Here is a 26914-nt window from a genome sequence, read left to right on the forward strand (position 1 = left end):
CATTCTAAGGACGTTTAAAAACGTGGAATGGTTTTAATCATTTTATCATCTTAGGCTAACAAAAAAGTTGATGTATTGCTTTTCATGACCGACCCAAAATCTTTAAGTTGATGGTCGGCTTTTTATTCATTCATTCATGTTTTGCCGTTTTTTAGAATATAAACATGTTTAATGAAAATATCAGCTCAAAGGGAGAAAAAAAGGTCGCCCGACCGAGGGCAAAACTACATCTTTATTATTTATTTTGCCTCAGAGTTGTACTTAACTGAGACTAGATGATTATAAAGCATTAGTATTGTTCTGTAGAAAATAATAACTCATATTCAAGGGCAAGATCTAAAACAGAGTAGTATATCACGCAATTTTAAGGAAATTTCTAACACAACATGCATGATGTTTATTGTGAGCCGCCCCCCCCCCCCCTGACACACACACAACCAGGGATGGTGATGATGTATAAGTGTTGCCCAAGCTGTGACAATTTTTTTTGTATGGGTATAAGTGGGCCTTTTATGAATATTATAGGGTCTATCCCCGCCCCCCCTCCCACTCAGTGTTATTTAGGGTACGCTTATGCCTGTTCTCTCCCTTTGAAAGCACCCCTACTTTTTGATATTTTGTAACCCCCTTTTTTAATTTCTCAGGAATCCAAAGAGAGAGAGAGAGAGAAGGAAAATAAAAACCTATTTAAAGAAATCTCCGGGTGAAAAGTCAATTAAATACACCCCTTTTTTTTAACAATTCTCGGGCCCGACTTTGTCGTGCAAAAAGTAACCCTTTACCGGAGATTTTGTGGTCCCTCCGACCCCGGAGTGGGGGGGGGGGGGGAGGAGGGGGCGGGGGTCTGTCACATCATGCACCCCCTTACAGAGAGAGAGAGAGAGAGAGAGTGTGTGTGTGTGTGTGTGTGTGTGTGTGTGTGTGTGTGTTCATCTCTCGTTATTGTCCCTCATTGGGTATATAAAGAAGTTGCAAAAATTTCATTTGAATTCATATGGAGGGGGAAAGATAGAATTAAACGGGCAATAATGTATCAGGATTATGACTTTGGAGGATTAAGAATGATTAATTTTGAAATGTCCGTTAAAATACAGCGCATAATGTGGATAAAACGTCTTTTATATGGAGAGAAAAGTTTGGGATGGAAATTGTTTTTTGATCATTGCTTACAGTTTGTGGGTGGTAGATTTATTTTTTTATGTGATTATGATTTAAACAAGATTAAACTCGTTTTAGATATTCCACCATACTATATGGAAATGTTGCAAGCATGGCAAGAGACAAGTAATTTAAGATATTTGGAGGGTTATATTAATCCAATTATTTTTAATAATCAGAATATATGTATAAATGGAAAAAGTATATTTGATAGATACTTGTTTGAAAGAGGGATTGTTCAACTGAATCATTTGGTTGAGAAAGGTCATGTTAAGCCTGTTAAATATTTTATGAACCTCGGTATGAAAGGTAATAATTTGCTTATGATTATTGATATTTATGATGCGATACCCAGGTTATGGAAGGATGATTCAGGGTTAATAGAATTCCTCGAGGTTGATTTGATAAGCTTTAATACTTATTTCCATATTTCTAGTAAAAAAATACAGTTTGTGGATGTGGGTTCAAGAACAATCTATGATTATTTCATCAAAGTACTGCAACGAACGTATGATTTGCAGGTAAGGGATGGGCAAAATGATTATGATTTTATAGATAAAGAATTAAAAGAAATATTTGTTAGACCAAGAATTACTATACTCATTAGAAAACAACGTGAATTTCAATTTAAATTATTGCATGGAGCCATATACACTAATGAGCATCTTCATAGATTTGGTTTTGTTGGTGATAATTTATGTTCGTTTTGTAAGCAGGAAATAGAAACATACAAACATTTATTTTTATCTTGTGGGAGCGTTCAAAGGTTATGGCAGGCTTTAATACAACTTTTTGAGTTAGATGAAATTAAAGATTTAGAATGGCGAGATATATTTGTTGGGTTGGTAGGTAGTTCATATAGAATAAAAATGTGTAATACTATCATTTTCATGGTGAAGTATGTTACATTTATGTCAAGATCGGGGGGGGCGAGTACTAACTTTAGAAAAGATGAAAAAAAGCATTTTTAAGTATAGGGATGAGGAAAAGAAAATAGCAATTAAAATGGGAAAGCTAGGATCACATTTTTTAAAGTGGGAGCAGCTTAAGATTAATTAAGATTTGCTTTCTTCTCCACCGTGAGCTTGTTAAAAGCGTAACTCGATTTTGCGGCCTGGATAACTTATTTAGTATATTTTTCTTAAGTTGAGAATGTTGGCAGACATCCACTGAGTGAGTACTGTGTGTGTGTGTGTGTGGGGGGGGGGGTGGGTGGGTGGGTGGGTGAGTATGTGTGTGAGTGGGTGAGTATGTTTGTGTGATAGAGGGTGAGTATGTCTGTGTGATGTAGGGGGCAGGGAGGGGGCAGGATTGTTTCAGTAAAATTATCTCCAGATTTGTTTTTTTTGTAATATATAAGTAAATAACATTTACAATTGACATATTATGTTTAGGTACTTATACGTTTACTTTGTTGTTAAGTTATATTATACTGCAAATAAGTTTGTGTTTAATTATGTTTATGTAAAAGCATCAATATTGAACACGTTTATTTTATTCAATTGTATGTCATGGTTTGTATTACACATCTGGAGAAATAAAACAAAATTGTTAAAATAAAAAAAAAGTGTGTGTGATTGGGGTGGCCTGAGTCACGTCACGCCACTCGATCTCTGGGATTGTTACAAAGAAACAGCTAAATAGCTATATTAAGGCTCATTTTTAATTAATTGCGACATTTCTCAATGACCTTGGTATAGTCTCAAACATGACGACGCCCCTAGAAAAAAAATCTTGCCCCTTAAAACTAGGGATCAATGCAAAAAGTGAAAATATCTCAATACGACCCACCCACCCGCCCCCCTTGCAAGACGATTTTGTCGAGTCTATTGTGTTTCATCCCTTCAGTGGGCAACGTGGTACCCCCCCCCTCCCCTCTCTCTCTCTCTCTCTCTCTCTCTCTCTCTTTCTTTCAACGACTCCGGTGCCCCTTCCGTGGCTGAACCCGGGGGTTATACCTTTGTTCTACACCTACGCTAAGCCAATGATTATCATGTTCAATCCCCGGAGTGAAGGGTAGCCTTCATTTTGTTTAAAATAAATTTTATTCAGAGAGAGTTTGTGTGCAGGTGGCGCTCTTCATCTAAATGTTCTTTTCCATGTTGGTGGTAAAGTTGATGAATCTGTCCCGAAGTTGTCCCTAATCATTTCATTGAATTTTGATCCCTTTGTCAGACCATTCATGATCGATGTACAAAATAAATTCTCACAGAATCCAACGAAAGTTAATTACACTGAATGTTCAAGAATACAGATAAATTACATGTGCCAAACAATTTTGGTAGAAAATGCATAGTGGCTGAGTAATGTCTAATGAGCATTCCGTGTATTAAAGTAGGCCCAACATTGGTCGATATGTGCAAATGGGAGTTGAGGTTTTTATCGAAGATGATGCCCAGTGATTTTGTGTGCGTTTGTTTACATTGCATTGGTTCAAATAACCAATCTACTGCAGGATAAACAATCCAGAATAAATCATATAGCAATTTTCTCTAAAAATACGATTCACATACCAGAGCTCAAGTCCTCAAGATTAGCTTTAATGTTTGGCAAAATCGATATGGTCAACAATAACATCATTTTAAAACAGACAAACAAACTAGGTATATATAGCTGGAACATTTTAAAACATTTTTTGTTTACCCATGTCATATTCATAATTATAGAAATAAACAGGTCGGATCGAAACAGACCAATCCTTAATCATAATGGGGAAAATAATACCTGTATTTCAAAAGAATACAACAGGATCGGATTCTCAGGTCCGTAACTTCTGTGACAAGCCAGTTTTGAAGAAGACAAAATCCTGACAATTTTTTGGTAATGTCTTCCTTCTCCGTCCCTGCCGCCTGAGTGTCGTGGTCAAGTGGTTTAAGGCGCTTGACTGGAGATGCGAAGGTCGAGGGTTCGAATCCCGACACGGCACTAATATCCTTTGGCAAGATATTTACCTGCACTTGCTACTCTCCACCCAGGTGTTAAATGGGTACCCGGTATAGGATGCGAAAGTTCATGTATTTGGACGAGCAAGACGTGTGCGCTTGTAAAATGGCGACTGGCTGGAATGATCCCCATGCAGGGAGTGAAAAATGTGCACAAATTGTGTGCGGGTATAAGCCTGAATCCGATGATCGGGGTAATCTGTAGAGCGCTTATAGGCACATCCGTCGTTGGATCGATGTATTGAGCGCTATATATAAAAACGGAATATTATTATTATTCCATCTTTTTCGGTTAGAGGGAGGGCGTCTTGACCACCTTCAAAACTTTTAAAAACCTCATTGAAAATAAACTCGAGATGTTGGTAAGTTCATTCTTTGAAATATGGGCCCATTTATAATGATTATATTTATGAGCTACTAAAAAGTAACAAAATAAGTACAGCAAGTGAGTACAGTTCGAGGGAGTAAACGCCAAATTAGGCCTACTGTGCTTTCATAAGGAGCCTTTAAAATCTGTGAAATATATTTAAAAAAAAAAAATAATAATAATAATAATGGGTTCTTGTAGCGCTCATGTCAGTCAGATTTGACCCTCCTGACGCTCCCGATTATTACCCGGGCTTTAGCACGGCTGCCATACGGCGCTCTAGCATTTCAATTTCAATTTCAAGGAATAAATTCCTACCAGGTACCCATTTACTTCACCTGGGTGGAGTGTGGCAAAGGTAGATCAATGTCTTGCCAAACAAAACAACTCGTTTATTTTCCTTCTCTGTTTATTATTATATTATTATCTTTTTTCTATTCCTTTTCCTATTTACATATATATTATATTAGGGCTTGTTTGGATTTCTCGCCTTCAAAGCTATATAATTATAATCATGTATGTTTCATTTAACTTTGTATGCCACCGTGATAGAATAGAATAAACGAAACGGATATTAATTCTGAGGCAAGGATTCGTTAAGCCTTTGACATCGAATTGCGAATCAATCGTACTCTCTCTAAAAAAAAGAGTGCATTTTCACTCTATTTTCACTTTCTTAGGAGTGACGTCAGTGATCACTTGTTTAGGAGTGAATATCGATTGATTTTCGAGTGCTCTCTACGAAGAAAAGATTTTGGGGGTTAACCCCCCCCCTCATTTTTGTTGTTGATTTGTTTGTTTGTTGTTGTTGTGAATATTCCCTACCCCCTTAATATTGGTCGGCGCGATTTCCAAATTTTCCAAAACACCCACCTTGAAAAAATCATGCGTATGCCACTGATGGGGTCAACCCCTCTTTCCGTGACCCCCCCCCCCCCCCAAGAAAAAGAAATGAAGTTAATTTTGTGCATAATAAACAAAGTCTTAGGAATTAAAAAAATGACATCCTTAGGTTCTACCTTTAATAATTCGCCTTCATAGGGCTAGGCCTATAGGCTACATAAGTTATTAAGTTTTATTAACACTTTTAATCCATGGCACACTCAAACAAAATTATTGTGCCATGAAGCGATTCAAGAATTTCCCTCCATCGGTTCGGAGTAAAATGTGTTATATACTACTGTGATTAAAAACAAGGATATGATGATAAGTTATATTTGTTTTAAGAGGCCCAATATAAAGTTTCGGGATAAACAATATTATAAGCACTGATAATGAAGAAAACTCGACTTGAAAACAAAGCTCATAACAGGGGGGTTCAACTCCGCTTCTGCATCCGTCTAGCCATGGGGAGATTTTGGAGGGTCAAAAGTGCACACTGCTTCCACTTTTCATGTATTAGCCTATGAAGACGACAAATGTTTAGTGCACCAGCGAAATGGGGATTTTGGACTGCGCGTAGCGCGCAAAATATTTAAATTAAAATTTGGAATATTCATGAGCTCTTTTCCACTTATTAGCATATTATCGCAATGAAAAAAAGACAATGCGCATGCGTTACTAGATTGACATAATCCTTAATTGGGCCGGATAAATGTAGAACAAAGGTCATGCAGAGTTGGGGAGGTGTGTGTGTTGGGGGGGGGGGGGGGGGGGGGGGTTTAATAAACTTTTAAATGGTTGACTTAGTTGGGGCCACAAACTTCACTGTAACCAGGATGGAAAGTACATTAAAAAAATTCAGTTCAGTTAAAAGGCAAAGATAATGACCCCATTTCACTGTGGTACCTCAATTCATTTTTTACCTCTTTTTTTTGTTCGTTTATTAACTTAAATATTTTTTAAATCAGAAAAAACTGCACTGATCATTTAGCCGACTTAACAAGTGATATATTCATATTTTTAGTGTCCAATCATTCTCACCTCGACTTCAATGTTCTTCATATTGTGCCCCATCCCCAATGAAATTTAAATTTTTGCATTCGTCGCCACTGATTTTCTTGAAATTTGCCCCCCCCCCCCAACAGTAACATTTTCAATACAGGGACCCCTTCCAATATTGACATTTCCATAGGCTCTATTAACCTCCCTCCCCCATCCACACCCCAATTACCTATGCTTTCATCATTTTGGCATTGACTTATTCTTTATTTAACCCCCCCCCCCCTCATCTTTATTGTAAACCATTTTTTATACTGTATTTATACATTAGTCTTGCCCACTCTCTTGTTACTTTTCCGCTTTCTCTCTCATTAGGAACGATGGTTAAATCTATCTCGCTGATACCAGATATAAACAAACATCAAAAGGTCGAACACCATACTCAATTCTACACAAGACTGCATCAGACCCCATCTCACCTCAGTCATACAGCATTATCATTACAGAGTGCCTACATCATCATCATAATCACCAGCATCATCACATATATTTCACAAAATAAGAAAATGAAAAGAACAGAATTAAGCAGTATCAACTAATTTATTAACATTTATGAACTCATTTATGAACATATTTTGTTTCTATAAAGATCTTTTTAAATCCAACATGACATTAACAAAAAGGATGGCAAATGGATGGGGGGGGGGGGGGGGCTGTCTCTTGAATTCAAATTTTTCAGTTGTAAAAGTTTACTGTAGATTTTGAAAAAAATATTCAATAATATCAACATGCTATTTCATTATGTAAAGAACAGGTATATACTGAGTTTTATGAGTACTTTATCTGACATTGGACATTATTGTTGTTGATTTTACTACTACCTGTATTATCATTTTATTACTACTATTATCATGATCATTGTCTTTATTGTTACTATTAGTTGGAATATTTTGTTTTACCCCAATTTATGGAATTATTTTATAAATAATTTAAAAATAAGATCTGAGAATGTATACTATTATCTAGATCTATTATTTTTAAATTATTTTAAAATAATTCCATAAATTGGGGTAAAACAAAAGTATTCCAACTTTATGAGCGACAGTGTATAATTATATTACTACAGTATTACTATTGAACTACATCATTTTATACCCCCCCCCCCCCTTCAATTTACTATCCAGTTCAGCATCTCTAATATTTTTGTCAGAACTTGACTTAAGATTAAATATCAAAAAACTATATTCCATGTACACGCATTTAAAAGAAGATATGATTACTTTCATGATCCTCGATATATCTTCTTCTTATTCTTCTGGTAATCTTCAAAAGGCGTTGTAGCCTATCACGAAGATGAACTAATACTAAAGATTACAAGTGGTGTGAGGAAGACAGACTGTTTTTAAGAGGGATAAGGAGAGTAGATGCCTCAGAAGTAGTCCCTGGCAGCTGGACTGTCAGCATGCACTATATTTGCTGGAAGTCAGTTCCATTAACTTTGGGACAGAGTGTTGGGCAAATACAAACTTGTCTATGTCGCTTCTGGCTTGGTGCAACTGGAGGGTCATGTCATGGTACTTCCTGCTCGTGATTTGTTAAAGCCCGTCTGTACTAGTTTGGCCAGGGGGATTAGACCACCCTGCAAGGTCACTGACAGGTGGTTATCTCATCAAATCAGCTCTCAATTAATATAAGAAAAAGAGGATCATGGGAGACCAGTAGGCACCGATTAGGCATTGTTTGCTATATAGAGGGCGCAAGTAGCTATAAGTAGTGCAGTGGGGAAATTTTCAAGGGAGAGCGAAGAGACCATTGACTATCTTGTGCACCATTCCCAGTCTTCTTGCAGAGTGCCTTGTAGTTGTAGATATAGTAGGCAACTAAAAGGTGCTGATCATCTCAGTCAAACTGCTGGTTCTCTTGTGGTCCCCATTGTGAAGTAGCGTCCTGGACATCTGAGATGTTGTAGGGATCCCAGACACCGGAACAGATGAGGATAGACAAGGGACTTGTACAAAAGAAGCCTGGGAATCAAAGCTTCTGCATGGGACAACCTGCATAATAAAAAACAAAAAGAGAGGAGAAATCAAATAAGATTAAAACTGCTGCATTATATTGGATTTTCAAAAATAGTACCTCCCCACTTTTTTTAGGTCTTGCATTTTAATTTTATTAAAAAATGATAAACTTATGTCTATCTGATAGGGCCTTTTTTGAAGAGAAGAGTAAAGGTTTAAATTTATTTCCAATTATTTTAAAAGTAATTTCCAATTCATTTTAAGTTATTATTTGCTAGACTTTTGTGAACAAAAGTTTGTTAGATATAATGTAATATTTAGGAAAAGTACCTTTGAGTACATCTTTTAATATGCTGAGAGAATAAACTGTAGCAACACCATAGTTTGTCACCGAAATAAAAAGCTAGAGAATAAATGAGAATTACAAGATATAATGCAACACAAGATGACAGTTCCCCAAATCTTTGTATAGTCCAAGTCGAGTGTGGTGTTCGCATGGGCTTAGATTATACAGCCTGAATATTTTCGAACTTCATACAAACATACCTTGCCAAAGTTCAACTTAGGTCTTAGGTGTCCTGTTCCTGATTAGATACATTTGTTGATCAGGTCCTGGTGCTCTTTGTTGCACTTCTGTGATCATTATCTGCTTCTTTGTTCCATAGCATCTACAATTAAAAGAAAACAGAAACTTAGTAAGGTTCCTGCTAATATCAAATGCATGCATTAGTTATCAGTTTATAACTTTGTTCATGTCCTTTAGAGAAAGAAATATCCATGTCATATGTAGGGTTGGATCCAGAATTCTCACCAACATAAAACTAAGGGGTGGCATAAAATCCTGAAAAAAAAAACTAATTATTTCAAACAAGGCACAATGACATAGGCCTAAGAGCGAAATCAGGGGAAGTGGGAGGTGGGGAGGGGGGGGGGGGGGGGAGACACCTTTTTTGTTTTTTTGTTCTTGTCTAGTCTATCTAGATCTAGCCTACATCCGAACTAAGTGCTGGACCTGGATACATAATGCCACACTAGCATGACTAGATCTAGACTAGACCCTAGCCTAGGCCAGGGCCTAGTCTATCTAGATCTATAGATATAGACCTAGACTCTATGCCTTAATTAGCCTGAATTTCCGTCTCTTTCGTTTGTTAGCCTCTGATTTGGGTAGGGTTGGCTAAAAGAGAGGAGCCGACTCTACCCAAATCAGAGGCTAACGAACGAAAGAGACAGAAAATTCAGGCTAGACTGTGCTATGAATACTAGCCTAGGCTTTACAGTAAGACTAAAGTGTAGCCTACACTGTAAAGTTATATCCGCGCCAGCTCAGGAAACGCAGTCGCTTCTTGGTGGAGTGTTACAGCCGGCTAGCACCGGCGAATTGAAAATCATAAACCGCTCGACGAAATCGCATCGGCTTGGACTAGCAATGAGCCATTTGCGCAGTCTACAACAGGTCTACATCTACCATTGATTACTATCGGTAATCAAGCTGTGAACTTAGCTTAAAATTATGAGATGTGCTGTAATGAAATAACCTACGGTAAACTCCTGATTATTTCTAAAAATATTACCGTCGACGACTTAAATTAGAGTTAATTCAATCAGTTAATATTCTTGGTAAGACAAAAGAAAGGGATGGGATAGGGAATAATACGTTGTGTCAATGCAGAGAGCCCCTCACTGCAACGACGAACACATCACAATCATTTCAGAGATCTTCACACAAAATGGATCTTTACTTACTTTTTTTGGTATCCGTATATCACTTTGATGTCGATGTTCGCCTGAAGATTTTCTGCTCAACTGAGATGTATTTGACAAACTTCTATGATAATAGAAATTCACTTACAAGAAAAATGTTTCATTGTTCGTAATTGAAAAACTTCAAAGTCGCAGTTCATACAACCGCCATTTTTCGTCATTTTCTTGCCCAAATCGTAGGGAATTCTGGGAATGCAAAAAATGTTTTATGCATGACCTAATACATAAAACATTTTGTCGATGGCCAATCAACAAACAGTAGTTGGCGTATTTTTTACGTCATTGCTCATGAATATTCATTGACCCTCCAAAACCGTCGTTCAAATCGGACAAAACCCCCATAATGCATCCAATGCAAAACCTATGAAATGTCAAAGGTCACGATTTTAGTGGCCCTCTAGTCCTCCTACGGAGGACATACGTGTATGATCGAATCTCTTTGGCTCATAATATGAAAACTCCCTCTAGTGATAGAAATATGTCAAGAATAATAATGAGCAGCCGACTTTGACTGTCGATTTTCATGGAATGGATTGTAATATTTTCGTATTTTGCCAGATTACACATCACAAGACGCCACAAATCCTTGTATATCGGACATATTACACCGCAGCTTTGCTCAGAGCTGTTCGCGGGTAAAGATTTTCACGAATTTTAAAGTGATTTAACTTCCAAATAGGATATGAGGCTTATTTTGTTCGCGTCACCCGCAACGGAGATTGGTCAGCATAGGAGGCGGGCCAACCGGCGTAGCAGATGACTGTGAGCCGTTTATCGCAGATGTGGGTGTACCGTGTAGACCCTATTGTTTATTGATGATTCATGCCATGCCAGTAAGCTCAGTATAGATTACTCGGCAGGCCAGGAACTGATTTCGTAATGCCATGGTTGTGCAACAATAAGGAAGGACGTCACATTTCCTGCTTGAATGCTTTTGGTCTTACTCTGTGCGTGTAATGTCCCAAATAGACCATTACAATAAGGCCAGGGCGGCAGGCTTAAGCCAGCAGAAGAAAACAAATCTGAATGAAGTTCACCACTCACTACTTAGATCTACTTAGTTACTTTAGCTTGGTCCCATGAAATAAAGTCACAGCCTGCACATGCACAGGGGAGCTCCATTTAGTTAGTGCTTAGTTTGCGTTCCGCAACCAACTTTACGTCAAATTTTCTTCCAATCACCAGGATTGATAATTTCAACTTATTCTGTGAAATAAAAGAAAGTTGCCTGGAATGTATTCATAGATTTGAATTAGAGAACGAGCCTTAAATCCGTTAAAAGACAAACACAAATAGAACTTATCTATTAGAAGAAGGATCCAACTTGTTTTGCTGTGCTTTTGGTCATTTTAACTCGTCTTGGAATCAAGAAGATCTGTCCGCTATTGCTTGAAGCTTCTTTGCAGAGTTGACTCAGTATGTCGTTTAGGTAAGTTCTATTCTACACATACAGTATATGTTTAATGGTACTACAGTTTGTCCCATTTGCAGCCAACATCAAATTCTGTAGAACTTTGCAGGATTTATGATTATATACTTTGTACATGTACACATGTATGTCCTATAGATCTGTGAAATTTACTGTCGGGACACTTTTGAGTGGTAATAACATACATGTATGATGTATAGGCCATAGGGTACATGAGCATTTGTCTATATCAATAACTCACTTTTTGTAATGTCCAAAAAAAGACTCCACAAAGTACACATTGTTGTATTGGACATTTATGTTGATAAATAATCTTGTCCTTTGCTATAAAAAATAGAACCTGGGTGACTGGGTGTGTAGAGTATTTAAATTCAGAAATGTGAGAAAGAGCTGTGCATTTAAATTAGAAAAACAAAACATGACATGTACATGTACATGTATGTAACTGCTAGATCCCTTTTCTTCAAATAAAAAATCCTGAAAGAGCTCTACAAAATGTTTCCAATGGTTGAGGTTCAAAACCTTTTTAGTAAAGTTGCAGACAAATGTCACCTTGTTTCAATTTAATTACATTTGAAGCACTATAAATGGAAAGAATTTCCTAGATCTTTGACATATCCTGTGAATCTTTTTCTCGTTCTCAGGCGGATGTTAAAAGGGGCCAGTGGGCGGAGCTTGTCGGCAAAGCAACCAGAATCCGACGAGCAATCCAAGGAGATCACAGTCCACCCAGAAACCAACAATCCCACGCGTGTATGGGACACCATACGCTACAAACAGAAGGTGGACGTTGTGACGCCTGTTGATCCAGCCACACCAAAACCAAAAGGTGAGTTTCTTTTTCATTTCTTCTTGCACTTAAAGCCCCACTGCACTACTTACAGCTACTTGCGCCCTACATAGCAAACAATACCTACATGTAATCGGTGACTATTGGTTCCCCATGATCCCCTTTTTCTTATGTTAATTGAGAGCTGATTTGATGAGATAACCCCCTGTCAGTGACCATGCAGGGAGGTATAATCCCTCCTGGCCAAACTAGTGCAGTGGGGCTTTAAATCAGGGTTCCTAGTGTAGGGTTGTGGTTCTAACTAATTCCTAGCACTCTTAAGTACACAGAGGCAGCCCAGCAGACATGTTGTACGATTGATAACTCCTGGCTAACTGACCAGGTTTTAATGTAGCAAAGCATTACAGCATTCTATGTAGCATTCCACATACATTCCATGCAAAGTAGAAGAAACCAATAAATATTCATTTAGTCCCATACAAGTATAAATCAGCATCACAAAGTATTCTTGAATATTCAAACATAAACAAAGGGTATATATTGAATATTCATGGTATATGTAAATTATACTATAAGCTTGACTGCATCAGGTGAACATTGAAACCAATGAGAGAGAAAGAGAGATAGACAGATGAAAGGATGGTGGATGAAAAGGGTGAATGTAAATGAGGGATGACCTATTAATATGAAAGGGATGAATCATAGATATGAGGGGGAGTTTCAGAAGTTCAAAATAAATCCCTACAAACTAGTCTTCCCCTTACAAATAAAATGTCCTCATTTTATAAGGCATTGTCCTTTCTTTGATTACCCAAACATCTAACACATTAAACATCTTTCAAAATGATATTTTCTATCCTTTCCTCTTGTAAACAGAGAATCACCATCAATATATCCTTTTGTTTCCCTTTAAAAGAAAAACTAAACCTTACTACCTGTAAGCATATATGTATACAATTGTACAAAACAAATGAATTTTACTTGTATATAAATGACCTATGACTCAAATGTACAGAGTATTAGCTTAATATACATGTATAAGCTGAAAAGAAAAACAACAATCTGCAAAAACCACATGATTTTATATATATCCGAGCTTTCCCGCTTCCAATCTGTTTTACTTTTATCTCGGGGAAACACTTCCCGATTCCAATGGTAAAATAGAAACTATAAATACAGTGTATCTGCCTTTCTAAAAAAAAAACAATTGACTCAAAAAGTTGTAACAATCCTAACAAAATACTTTCTGTTCAAACGCCGTTTCCTTTGGTTCTAAAGCCAAATACAGTTCCAAATTTGTTACGCTCTCATTATTTTGAGCAATTGGTAAGGAAATGAAATCATCTATAGCTGAATAATTCTTTCAACCAATTATTACTTCGTTCTATTTTTTACCTTCTAGAAATGCAAAATGCTATCACTTGAAAATTTGAGATCTTCCAGAATCTATCCAGTACATAAATACAAATACATAACATTCATATTCCTATCATCATAAAAACTAGACATAAGTGATTATATCACATTATCATAATATAAAACATAAGTCATTTCAGAAAAATAGTTTTCAACAGTATCCTTGCTTTTGGTTAAGCAAAATGACCCCTCAAAATATAAAACATTTCCAACTGAGATCGTGCCTGTCTGCTTCGTCACTCGTAACTTGCAAGATTAAATCCACAAAAACATTATCAGGTCAAACATCTCGTACCCTTCAATAACCTTGTACCTCTGAATAATACATAAAGCATGAGAAGTGGTCACATTCAAATGTAATATTTTTCTTTTCTTTTTGTCAAAAATATTTGTATCGACCAAACAAAATACAAACATACCCTCACACGAAGACTATAATCAATCACATTATTTCTGTCCGTCTTTTTTTTTTTAAAACAACTACCAAAACAACGATATTTCTCTCTTGACAATCAACAACTGCCCATTTACTTCGTCAAGACGCATGAAAAATTAAGAAAATCCATATCTTTCCTTGGTTTTGTCTTTACTTCAAGAATTTCAAACGCTATGAATACAAACAAAGAAAACCCAATCTAGCATAACCATCACTAGACATCAATTGAAGAAATTTGAAAAAAAATGTATCTCGCAATAGATGAACACTAACAAATATACCGATATATTCTAGATATTTCAACAAATGCCTAACAATGGTCCATGTGCTTTGTATGAAACATTAATAATACACACACAAATATAACTCAAATTTAGAAGTTCTGCAATCAAACAAAAATTCGCGAGAAATGCAGAAAGAATTACAGTCCATTCCAATTCTTATTTGTCTAACGCTCGAAATTCTCAGTCCATAAGTCTGATGTTCTGACCCGTACAGAACTCATGAAATTCACAGTCCATTCAATATCAAAATTGCTCAAAATTGTTGCTGTCCATAAAGACAAATATATCAAACAGTCCAGTTTAGCATTTAAAGCATGAATGAGTCTGAATGTCTCTGTCATTCATGACCACAGTCCAATCAATATCGTAATCTTCCATAACCGAAAGTTGACAGTTGAAACGTTCTTTCCTTCTGACGGAAATGTCAACTTCAGACTAATGAAATGTTCAATACCTCTTGATATCGGATAATAGTCACATTTGGTAATCGCTATACTTCTGCGGTTTGTGAACGCGTCTACCAGAGCGAGTTTGAGTTAACTGCGTCGTGGTGTCCTCTTGCATAGTGCGGGGTGTACGTTGGTTCGCTGATGCACCAGTTGATGGTTGAGTGGTGTGTTGCTGGTCGTTGACCTCAGGGTTGACATCAGGGTAGACATCGGGGTTGACATCGGGGTTGACATCGGGGTTGACATCGGGGTCGACATCGGGGTTTTCTCTAGAGGGCCCTGGTCTATGGAAATGGTCAGGGGAGTTAACCTGTCGCTCTCGAGTCTGCCGTTGTATGGATTGAGTTGATGACTGTCCATTAGACGCCTCTGACCAAGATGGCTGGTCAGAATTGCCTAACTCAGAGTGGATTGGTTGTTGACCCGCTGGAACCTGGAGGTCTTCTGGCGGCCGGAACTGATCAGCTTGTGTTGGAGTGTTAGTTGACCATGGCATCTCTATTGAAGAGTGAGATGCCAAAGGAGGTATGTCAGGCCTTGCCTGATTACTTGAAGGAGGACTTGAGGAAGGAGGGATAACTTCAGGTCTTTTCTGACTACCTGAAGGAGGACGTGAAGTAGAAGGTCCTTTCCCTTGTAGAAAAGCTCTAGACCTGAAGAGTTTGAGTCTGTTGTGATGAACTAGTTTCTTTGCACTTTCATCATGAATGTCGGCTATCAGATAGTTAAGGTTATCTGGTGAGGATGAGACAATGACGAAAGGTCCCTTCCAGTTGGGCTCCAGTTTGCGTCTAGCATTGACGGGATTGTGTAACCAAACTAGATCTCCTGGTGCATACTTGATGGTCCTAGTTGACGCATCATAGTCCCTTTTCTGCCTGAGTTGAGCTTGTTCTGCCTTCTGTCTGGTATGTTGGAAAGCCTGTCTTAGCCGGGAACACACATCAGTGACATACTCTTGAGGAGAATCATATGACTGAGTCATGATAGGACAAGTGACACTAGCTGGGGTCCGTGCTTCACGACCATGCATGATGAAATAGGGTGTCATGCCAGTGCTTGTATGGACACTAGTGTTGTAGGCTAGCTGCAATTGATGTATGTGCTTGTCCCAGTCACCTCTTTGGTCTGCTATGTACTTAGCAAGTTGTTCTTTGATAACTCTGTTCGCTCTTTCAACGATGCCAGCTCCCTGTGGGTGGTAAGGGGATGATCGAGATTTGCGAATGCCGAGCCTCTTGCAGAGATCCTGGACTAGTCTGGATTCAAATTGTCTTCCTTGGTCTGTATGTAGTGACTCAGGAACTCCATGCTCCTTGATGTATTCTTCGAATAAGTGTCCAGCCACAGTCTGGGCGGTCTGGTCTCGCATGGGGTAAATATTGGTGTATTTACTAAAGTGATCAACAACAACCAAAATATAGTGGTACCCGCTTCTTGAAGTAGGCAGCTCGGCTATATCAGCGAAAACCATTTGCAGAGGGTGATCGGTCTTTATGCTCTGGAGTGGAGCTTGGTGCTTAGGACTTGGAGATCTAATCGACTCACAAGCAGGACAAGTTCTGCAGTAGTCGGTTATATCCTTGTGCATGAATGGCCAAAAGCACATAGATTCAGCCCTGCGTAGTGTGCGTTGAACTCCGAAGTGTCCAGAGGATGGATTACCATGTATCTCTTGCAGGACCTGAGGGATAAGAGATTCAGGCACAACTACCTGAAGAGAGGACAACCTGAGTTGTCTTGTCGTCGTCGGTATAAGAGATCATTCTCTAGTACAAGACGAGGGAGTTGCCATAGGAGACGTCGTAGACGAGGTGATTGTCGCCGGACTTCTCTCACTGTTGGATGACGGACTTCCTTGATGTACTTGATTATTCTCTGAATGTCTTTATCGTGTTGCTGATGATACTGTAAATCAGCATGATGGCTAGCCAGGATAAAGTTCTTGGGAGCTTTATCAGCCATAGAGTTGGATGACTTTGGAACGGTTGATTCCTGGACTGGTTGAGTGGTAGAGGAGCGTGTGTTCACCATACTAACAGGGTATGTAACATCTTCCGGCATGCGCGACATTGCATCAGCGTTTTGATGTGCAGTGCCCTTCTTGTGAGTTATGGTGAAAGAATATGCATTCAACTCTACAATCCATCTTGCTCTCCTTCCTGTCGCATCGTCTTGGATAGGTACACTGTTGTAGCCCAACAGAGGGCGATGGTCAGTGAGAATGTTAAAGTCTTGGCCTCTAAGATAATGTCTGAAATGGCGGATGGACGAGATAACTGCCCACAGTTCCCTATCGTAGGTAGACCATCTACGCTGGGACTCTGTAAGCTTCCGACTGTAGAAAGCAACCACTCGGTCATTACCATCTTGCAACTGAGAGAGTACGGCTCCAATAGCATCTTGTGAAGCATCAGTGGCTAAGCTAAACTTGTTGTTGAAGTCCGGGTATGCAAGGATTGGTGGGCTTGTGAGAGACGACTTCAGTTGGTCGAAGGCTTCCTCACAATCATCAGTCCAGATGAACTTCTTGCCTTTATGAGTCAAGTCAGTGAGTGGAGATGCTACTTGAGCAAAACTTGGCATAAACCGACGATAGTAGGAGGCAAGCCCTAGAAATGCTCTCACTTGGGTTGGAGTCTTAGGTTGAGGCCAGGATGAGACTTTCTTGGTGTTGACAGGATCGGGGCGAACTCCAGTAGTACTGATCACATGTCCCAGATAGGTTACTTCCTTTCGAAAGAATTGACATTTCGAAGGTTTCAGCTTGAGATTGGCTTCTCGGAATCGTTGTAAGACTTCCCGGAGATTGTGTAGGTGATCTTGAAATGTCTTGCCGAGAATAATGCAATCATCTAAGTAGATAAGACATGTTGACCAATGGAGACCATGGAGGACGGCTTCCATTACTCGCTGGAACGTCATTGGCGCGTTGACAAAACCAAATGGCATGACCTTAAACTGATAGAGGCCAGTTCCAGTGGTAAATGCGGTCTTCTCCTTGTCTTTCGGATCCAAAGGGATCTGCCAATAGCCTGAAGATAGGTCAATTACACTGAAGTAGGACGAGGAGGACAAAGCATCGATAGAATCGTCCTGTCGTGGAATCGGATGCGAATCCCGTACCGTAACAGCATTCAAAGCTCTGTAGTCAACACAAAACCTGTAAGTCTTGTCCTTCTTTCGCACCATAACGATGGGGCTTGCCCATGGACTAAAACTTTCCTCGATGATGTCTCGACGAAGTAGCTCATCAACCTGGTTCTGGATCTCGACTCTCATAGTTGGTGAAGTCCTGTATGCCCTTTTACGAGTTGGTATCTCTGTTGATGTAGTGATGTCATGGTAGGCGAGGTTAGTCTGTCCAATATCCTCGGATGTGCTGCTGAAAACATCAGAGTATGAATTGAGTAGACTTTCAGCAGACTCATACTCGGTCTTGGACAGACTAGAAGTAGGAAGCATCGAAGAAGCTTGAAAAGACGAACTTTTCTGTGTGCCAGCTACAATACTGTCGATGATTTCATATTCTTCCTCACCGTCTCCAGTAGTAGAATAGAACTGCCCAAGGGTGGTGTCTGCAGATAATTGCACTGTCTCAGATGAAGGGTTGATCAGCCTGAGTAAGATGATACCATCTTGCGGTCGAGATAGAGACCTTGCACCTGCTACATGGAGATGTTCATGGATGGAGGGCTCAAAGATTCCATCGTACTCTTGTGGAATCACATCAGGCTGAGGGGGAATAAGGCGGCCTTGGACATGTACCTCACTCATCCCAGGAAGAGTTGCCTTTCCTATCAGCGAAACATTGCACTTGAGTGGTACTTGATATTGACGACGGTCGACCAGTGGAATACTCATACCAGGCATAGTGAATGTCGTAGTAGATAGAGTGGCATCATGTTTGAACATGAAATCCCAACCAAGGACGAAAGGATGAGTTATGTTCCTTGCAACATTGAACATATGTCTGGTTGTTTTGTTACCAAGATGGATGGTGGGAGAGGTTGTGCCAATGATGTCAATGCCTTCTCTGGTTATCGTCGAAGCCAGAGTTGTCGACTTCTGTAATATACTTCGCTGGCCTTCTGGGATGGAGTAGTAGAAATCTGCACTCATCAGTGATATAAATGAACCACTGTCAATAAAAGCCAAAATATATGAGTTGTCAACGATTGCTGGAATATATGGTGGCGGAGGTGAAGGAGAAGAATGATCATTAACAGCCGAAGTAGATGGAGGATGAGATTTGTTGTCAGTTTGAGTCTGTTTGGTCAAGAGTGGTGAAGTTGATGAGTGACCCTCCTCACCAACTACCAGTAGTTTCCCTGGTCATCAAAACGAACCTTCCTGTGCTGTTCACCGTTCAACTGATGATAAGGGGTATCCCTTGTACCAGATGCGTGGCGGTCATCAGAACGTGAAGACTGCCAATTAGCTTGGTTCGAGTATCCTGACTGTCGTGGGCTAGCAGATCTACCATCATCGTATGCATTACGCCTGGGTGGGGTTGACCCGCGAAGTGTGCGATGATGTGTAGGGCTCTGAGTGCGTTGGTGACGTAGGGGGCTGGGCGACCTGAAGCGTCGTTGATGTGGTTGGTATGGGCTAGGTGATCGAGATGGTTGGCGGCAACGATCATCTGAATATCGGCGATCCGACCGAGACGGGTGGTCATAAGGACTGGGCGATCTCGACGGTTGGAGACGACGATCAGAGTATTGAGGTCTAGGTGTAGAGTTGCGTTTCTCCAACTTGAGTTCTAGCTCATCTAAACGCTGTAAAACCTTCTCAAGCGTCGCGGAGGTGGCATCCCTCTTCGGAGAAGTTGACGCTATGGTAAAGTCTGTTGCCACTGATGGTTGCCCCAACCGATTCGCTCTTTCAACTCGCACCGCAACATCCAGTGCCTCGCTAAACGACGTCGCACCCATCTCATGTATTCTTATCTGCAGGGGTTTGTCAATACCGGCGAGAAATCTGCGAAATTTCTCTCCATCCTTTCCTGCAGCGTCATAATTAGGGAAGGCTTCTTCCACTAGTGTCGTAATTGCTGCCGCAAAAACTTCCAAACCTCATTCTGTTGCCGCTTCCGAGCATCGATACATGACTTGAACGTGGTCAAATAATTAGTATTCCCAAAAACAGCAGAAAGTTTCTTTCTAACCACACTGTACTCTTGTTGTTCTGTGCTCGGAATACTCTCCCAAACTGTGAAAGCCGCACCCGCTAGTCTGGATGGGAGGATGAGATGCAGTTTTCTTTCTGTCTGGGGAAGAACTTCAACCGCTACTTCCAGCCTTCGTACCCACTGCCCAAAATTCCTACCGTCTTCTCCAGTGAAGACCTCAGGGAGGTCTAGACGAAATGTACTCATGATATCTAAAATCAGTAACACTTGAAAGTCAGTCTTGAATTGCAAGCATTAGTAAACCTGAAATTGCAAGAACACATCTAATCCACTATGAAATGTGTTGAGTCCATACAGGTTTCACACTGAAAAACATGGATCCAAATACACCGATTCACTCGGAAATTTCACTAACTTCATATTATGCATGTAGAAGAATTCGCGAAGAAGGAAGAATTCTACTGAAGCAGGATGAAAAATAACATTGGCAGGAGCACAGTAGAAACAGCGCCTTTCGTAAAGGGTGAACTAAATTACCTGAAGGAGGAAGCAAATTCACGAAGCAGGGCGTAACTGTATCAATCGAAGCAGGATGAAAAGATAACCAAAACCTTGACTATCAGCCGCCGCTGGATGAAGCTGCCTGAAGCTCTGGGGAAGAAGAGGCTAGAAAAACACCGCTGCCACCAATGTAGGGTTGCGGTTCTAACTAATTCCTAGCACTCTTAAGTACACAGAGGCAGCCCAGCAGACATGTTGTACGATTGATAACTCCTGGCTAACTGACCAGGTTTTAATGTAGCAAAGCATTACAGCATTCTATGTAGCATTCCACATACATTCCATGCAAAGTAGAAGAAACCAATAAATATTCATTTAGTCCCATACAAGTATAAATCAGCATCACAAAGTATTCTTGAATATTCAAACATAAACAAAGGGTATATATTGAATATTCATGGTATATGTAAATTATACTATAAGCTTGACTGCATCAGGTGAACATTGAAACCAATGAGAGAGAAAGAGAGATAGACAGATGAAAGGATGGTGGATGAAAAGGGTGAATGTAAATGAGGGATGACCTATTAATATGAAAGGGATGAATCATAGATATGAGGGGGAGTTTCAGAAGTTCAAAATAAATCCCTACACTAGCATTCCTTGAAATCAGGGAAAACCTAGAAAAATGTGTTTTATTTCTTTTCCAGTGAGGGAAATAGTTAGTGAATTTGAGGAAAAATCACTCATTAGGGAATTGTCAAGGAAATTTATTGGCCCAAAATTTTCCAAAAGAATGAAGTCAGTCTCTTTTTATCTTGTCTGGTGTCTATGGGGAGGAGATGCTTCTGCAAACACTTCAGATTTTAACATTGTCAAAATAATGTTCCTTGAATTTGAACTTCATTAGGGGAAAAATCAGGGAATTTAGTTTTTGTGAAATGCCGGGAACCCTGCAAATGCTATACAAATATACAGTGTATTGTTTCTGAGTGAATAGCTAAAATTCCTTCATAAGGTTACAGAGCTATTCTGAGGCAGTTGATGAGTTGAATGACAAGCCCAATCTTTCATCAAATTAAGTCGTTTTTTGAAACATTGAATATCTGTTTCATGCATTGACCCTAGTCATTATTATGACTACTATTGATAAAGATGTACATGTACATGTAGTTCTAATACAATTTAAGGGATTGAAAACCCCCTTTTTTCATGTTGCAAATAATTGATTACCTTTGAAATGTTCACTAAAGCTGGTTAGGAATAAACAGTTTTATGTTTTCCAAGTCAGCATATTACCTAAGGAGAATTGGTATTTTGTTTATTTTGCAAAATTTCATAGAAATCTTGCACCAAATTTTGCCACAAGTTTGCTGGAATTTTGAAACAGGCTAATTCCAAATGTACTGACAATGATAAAAAGTAGTACTACATGTACATGAATTTTGTTTTGCTCTATAAAGCTTTTCTGCAAGGGTTCATGGCAATTCCCTAATGTTTCACTTGAACTCAGAATGTTTGACATCATCTCCTGCATTTAGTTTTGGTTTGATGGGCTTAAAGGTAATACAAAGTTTCGGTATGGGGTCATGAATTTGGTTCAAATGAACATATTGGAAGCATACATGTATGCGACCCTACAATATTCCGTGATCATTGTCGCGGTTGAAATCGAGTCTAAAGTTATGAAATTGTGCATGATAAACTCTTTATGTTGTATAGCTCCCTCTCAAGGTCAAGACATTAATTAAGCTATGAAACAATGTTTCTTGACTTAAATCGACCGATTAGCTATTTCCGTTTGGAAATTATATATCACAATATTCTGAGATTTTCATGGTCGCAGCTACCATCGTACGGCCGTAGACGCTAATTGTAATGTATATCAAAATTTACCGGGAGCACCGGTAAATTGTTATATTCAATTTTTCTAGAAAGCAGAAGTGTTTTAGGGGCTAAATTTTCTACTGCTTATATTACATCCACAGGGTATCCAAATACATCAAAATTGTAAAGAATCACTATCCACCCATTTTCAAAATTTCCCAAAACTTTGTATTACCTTTAATAATGGTCGTAAAGTACAGTTCCTTGCAAAATGTTATTGATTGCAAGTTATTCTTGTTAATGTAAGCTACATTAGCATTATCTGTAAAGATCTTACTTGTGCATCATTTGTAACACCAGTATTGTTTGTGCATGCATGCTTGTTACTTGTTCATTAGTCTCTTAAAAAGCTCAACACTGCAAAAGACTTCATTACCCTTTGCAATCTTCTCCTTAAAAGGAACATATTCATCATCTCCACCCCCAGTGGTGGTTCTAGAGGGATTAGGGAGGGGGGGGGGGGCTCAATTTCCCCTTAAGCCTCCCCATATATTCTCCACACGTCCCCCCACCCCACAAAAAAATTTGAGAAGCACATGTAGAAAATGAAGAAGCCGAAGTCCCCACACCCCCTAAACCTATTAAATGGTCCTCCCCCTAAAAAAACCTAGCAAATGGCCCTCTCCCTCCCACAAAAAAAACCTAGCAAATGGCTCTCTCCCTCCAACAAACAAAACCAAGCGAATGGCCCTCCCCCCCCCAAAAAAAAAACCGAGTAAATGGCCCTCTCCCTCCCACAAACAAAACCTACAGAATGGCCCTCCCCCCCAAAAAAACACGAGTAAATGGCCCTCTCCCTCCCACAAACAAAAGCTAGCAAATGGCCCTCACCCCAGAAAAACCTAGCAAATGGCCCTCTCCCTCCAACAAACAAAACCTAGCAAATGGCCCTCTCCCCCCCCCCAAAAAAAAACCGAGCAAATGGCCCTCTCCCTCCCACAAACAAAACCTAGCGAATGGCCCTCCCCCCAAAAAAACCTAGCAAATGGCCCTCTCCCTCCAACAAACAAAACCTAGCGAATGGCCCTCCCCCCCCCCAAAAAAAACAAACGAGTAAATGGCCCTCTCCCTCCCACAAACAAACCTACCGAATGGCCCTCCCCCCCCAAAAAAACCGAGCAAATGGCCCTCTCCCTCCCACAAACAAAACCTAGCGAATGGCCCTCCCCCCAGAAAAACCTAGCAAATGGCCCTCTCCCTCCAACAAACAAAACCTAGCGAATGGCCCTCCCCCCAGAAAAACCTAGCAAATGGCCCTCTCCCTCCCACAAACAAAACCTAGCAAATGGCCCTCTCCCCCCCAAAAAAAACCGAGCAAATGGCCCTCTCCCTCCCACAAACAAACCTAGCGAATGGCCCTCCCCCCCAAAAAAACCGAGCAAATGGCCCTCTCCCTCCAACAAACAAACCTAGCAAATGGCCCTCTCCCTCCCACAAACAAAACCTAGCGAATGGCCCTCCCCCCCCCCAAAAAAAAAACCCTAGCAAATGGCCCTCTCCCTCCCACAAACAAAACCGAGCAAATGGCCCTCTCCCTCCCACAAACAAAACCTAGCGAATGGCCCTCCCCCCCAAAAAAACCGAGCAAATGGCCCTCTCCCTCCAACAAACAAAACCGAGCAAATGGCCCTCTCCCTCCCACAAACAAAACCTAGCAAATGGCCCTCTCCCTCCCACAAACAAAACCTAGCAAATGGCCCTCTCCCTCCCACAAACAAAACCTAGCAAATGGCCCTCTCCCTCCCACAAACAAAACCGAGCAAATGGCCCTCTCCCTCCAACAAACAAAACCGAGCAAATGGCCCTCTCCCTCCAACAAACAAAACCGAGCAAATGGCCCTCTCCCTCCCACAAACAAAACCTAGCGAATGGCCCTCCCCCCCAAAAAAAACCTAGCAAATGGCCCTCTCCCTCCAACAAACAAAACCGAGCAAATTGGCCCTCTCCCTCCCACAAACAAAACCTAGCGAATGGCCCTCCCCCCAGAAAAACCTAGCAAATGGCCCTCTCCCTCCAACAAACAAAACCTAGCGAATGGCCCTCCCCCCAGAAAAACCTAGCAAATGGCCCTCTCCCTCCAACAAACAAAACCTAGCGAATGGCCCTCCCCCCCAAAAAAAACGAGTAAATGGCCCTCTCCCTCCCACAAACAAAACCTAGCAAATAGCCCTCTCCCCCCCAAAAAAACCGAGCAAATGGCCCTCTCCCTCCAACAAACAAAACCTAGCAAATGGCCCTCTCCCTCCAACAAACAAAACCTAGCGAATGGCCCTCCCCCAGGAAAAACCTAGCAAATGGCCCTCTCCCTCCGACAAACAAAACCTAGCGAATGGCCCTCCCCCCAGAAAAACCTAGCAAATGGCCCTCTCCCTCCAACAAACAAAACCTAGCGAATGGCCCTCCCCCCCCCCCCAAAAAAAAAAACCTAGCAAATGGCCCTCTCCCTCCCACAAACAAAACCGAGCAAATGGCCCTCTCCCTCCCACAAACAAAACCTAGCGAATGGCCCTCCCCCCCAAAAAAACCGAGCAAATGGCCCTCTCCCTCCAACAAACAAAACCGAGCAAATGGCCCTCTCCCTCCCACAAACAAAACCTAGCAAATGGCCCTCTCCCTCCCACAAACAAAACCTAGCAAATGGCCCTCTCCCTCCCACAAACAAAACCTAGCAAATGGCCCTCTCCCTCCCACAAACAAAACCGAGCAAATGGCCCTCTCCCTCCAACAAACAAAACCGAGCAAATGGCCCTCTCCCTCCAACAAACAAAACCGAGCAAATGGCCCTCTCCCTCCCACAAACAAAACCTAGCGAATGGCCCTCCCCCCAAAAAAAACCTAGCAAATGGCCCTCTCCCTCCAACAAACAAAACCGAGCAAATGGCCCTCTCCCTCCCACAAACAAAACCTAGCGAATGGCCCTCCCCCCAGAAAAACCTAGCAAAATGGCCCTCTCCCTCCAACAAACAAAACCTAGCGAATGGCCCTCCCCCCAGAAAAACCTAGCAAATGGCCCTCTCCCTCCAACAAACAAAACCTAGCGAATGGCCCTCCCCCCCCAAAAAAAAACGAGTAAATGGCCCTCTCCCTCCCACAAACAAAACCTAGCAAATGGCCCTCTCCCCCCCAAAAAAACCGAGCAAATGGCCCTCTCCCTCCAACAAACAAAACCTAGCAAATGGCCCTCTCCCTCCAACAAACAAAACCTAGCGAATGGCCCTCCCCCCAGAAAACCCTAGCAAATGGCCCTCTCCCTCCGACAAACAAAACCTAGCGAATGGCCCTCCCCCCAGAAAAACCTAGCAAATGGCCCTCTCCCTCCAACAAACAAAACCTAGCGAATGGCCCTCCCCCCCCCAAAAAAAAAACGAGTAAATGGCCCTCTCCCTCCCACAAACAAAACCTACCGAATGGCCCTCCCCCCAAAAAAAAACCGAGCAAATGGCCCTCTCCCTCCCACAAAAAAAACCTAGCAAATGGCCCTCCCCCCAGAAAAACCTAGCAAATGGCCCTCTCCCTCCAACAAACAAAACCTAGCGAATGGCCCTCCCCCCCAAAAAAACAACAACGAGTAAATGGCCCTCTCCCTCCCACAAACAAAACCTACCGAATGGCCCTCCCCCCCAAAAAACCGAGCAAATGGCCCTCTCCCTCCCACAAACAAAACCTAGCGAATGGCCCTCTCCCCCCCCCCCCCCGAGAAAAACCTAGCAAATGGCCCTCTCCCTCCCACAAACAAAACCTAGCAAATGGCCCTCTCCCCCCACAAAAAACCCTAGCAAATGGCCCTCTCCCCCCACAAAAACCCTAGCAAATGGCCCTCTCCCCCACAAAAAACCCTAGCAAATGGCCCTCTCCCCAGAAAAACCGAGCAAATGGCCCTCTCCCTCCAACAAACAACCCTAGCAAATGGCCCTCTCCCCCCACAAAAAACCCTAGCAAATGGCCTTCTCCCCCACAAAAAACCCTAGCAAATGGCCCTTTCCCCCCACAAAAAACCCTAGCAAACTGGTCCTCTCCCCCGTACAAACAAAACCTAGCGAATGGCCCTCCCCCCAGAAAAACCTAGCAAATGGCCCTCTCCCTCCCACAAACAAAACCTAGCAAATGGCCCTCTCCCCCCACAAAAAACCCTAGCAAATGGCCCTCTCCCCCCACAAAAAACCCTAGCAAATGGCCCTCTCCCCCCACAAAAAACCCTAGCAAATGGCCCTCTCCCCAGAAAAACCTAGCAAATGGCCCTCTCCCTCCAACAAACAACCCTAGCAAATGGCCCTCTTCCCCCACAAAAAACCCTAGCAAATGGCCCTCTCCCCCCACAAAAAACCCTAGCAAATGGCCCTCTCCCCCCACAAAAAACCCGAGCAAATGGCCCTCTCCCTCCAACAAACAAAACCTAGCAAATGGCCCTCTCCCCCCCCCAAAAAAAACGAGTAAATGGCCCTCTCCCTCCCACAAACA

The 26914-nt window shown here is 41.2% G+C and overlaps 1 protein-coding gene across 2 annotated transcripts in view; it reads left to right on the top strand.

The window, feature by feature from the left end:
- The first annotated feature begins 11527 nt into the window (after positions 1-11527).
- The window catches only part of LOC577091 (metallophosphoesterase MPPED2), a 37250-nt gene continuing 21863 nt past the window's right edge, over positions 11528-26914 (top strand). For both annotated transcript variants that reach the window (XM_030988535.1, XM_030988536.1), the window contains exons 1-2: positions 11528-11559; positions 12204-12388. In XM_030988535.1, coding sequence (XP_030844395.1) covers positions 11549-11559; positions 12204-12388 — 196 coding nt within the window. In that variant the 5' untranslated portion in view covers positions 11528-11548. The remainder of the gene's footprint in view (positions 11560-12203; positions 12389-26914) is intronic.

The sequence above is a fragment of the Strongylocentrotus purpuratus genome, unplaced genomic scaffold (assembly GCF_000002235.5).
Source record: "Strongylocentrotus purpuratus isolate Spur 01 unplaced genomic scaffold, Spur_5.0 spur5_scaffold_17, whole genome shotgun sequence".
Lineage (NCBI taxonomy): Eukaryota > Metazoa > Echinodermata > Echinoidea > Camarodonta > Strongylocentrotidae > Strongylocentrotus > Strongylocentrotus purpuratus.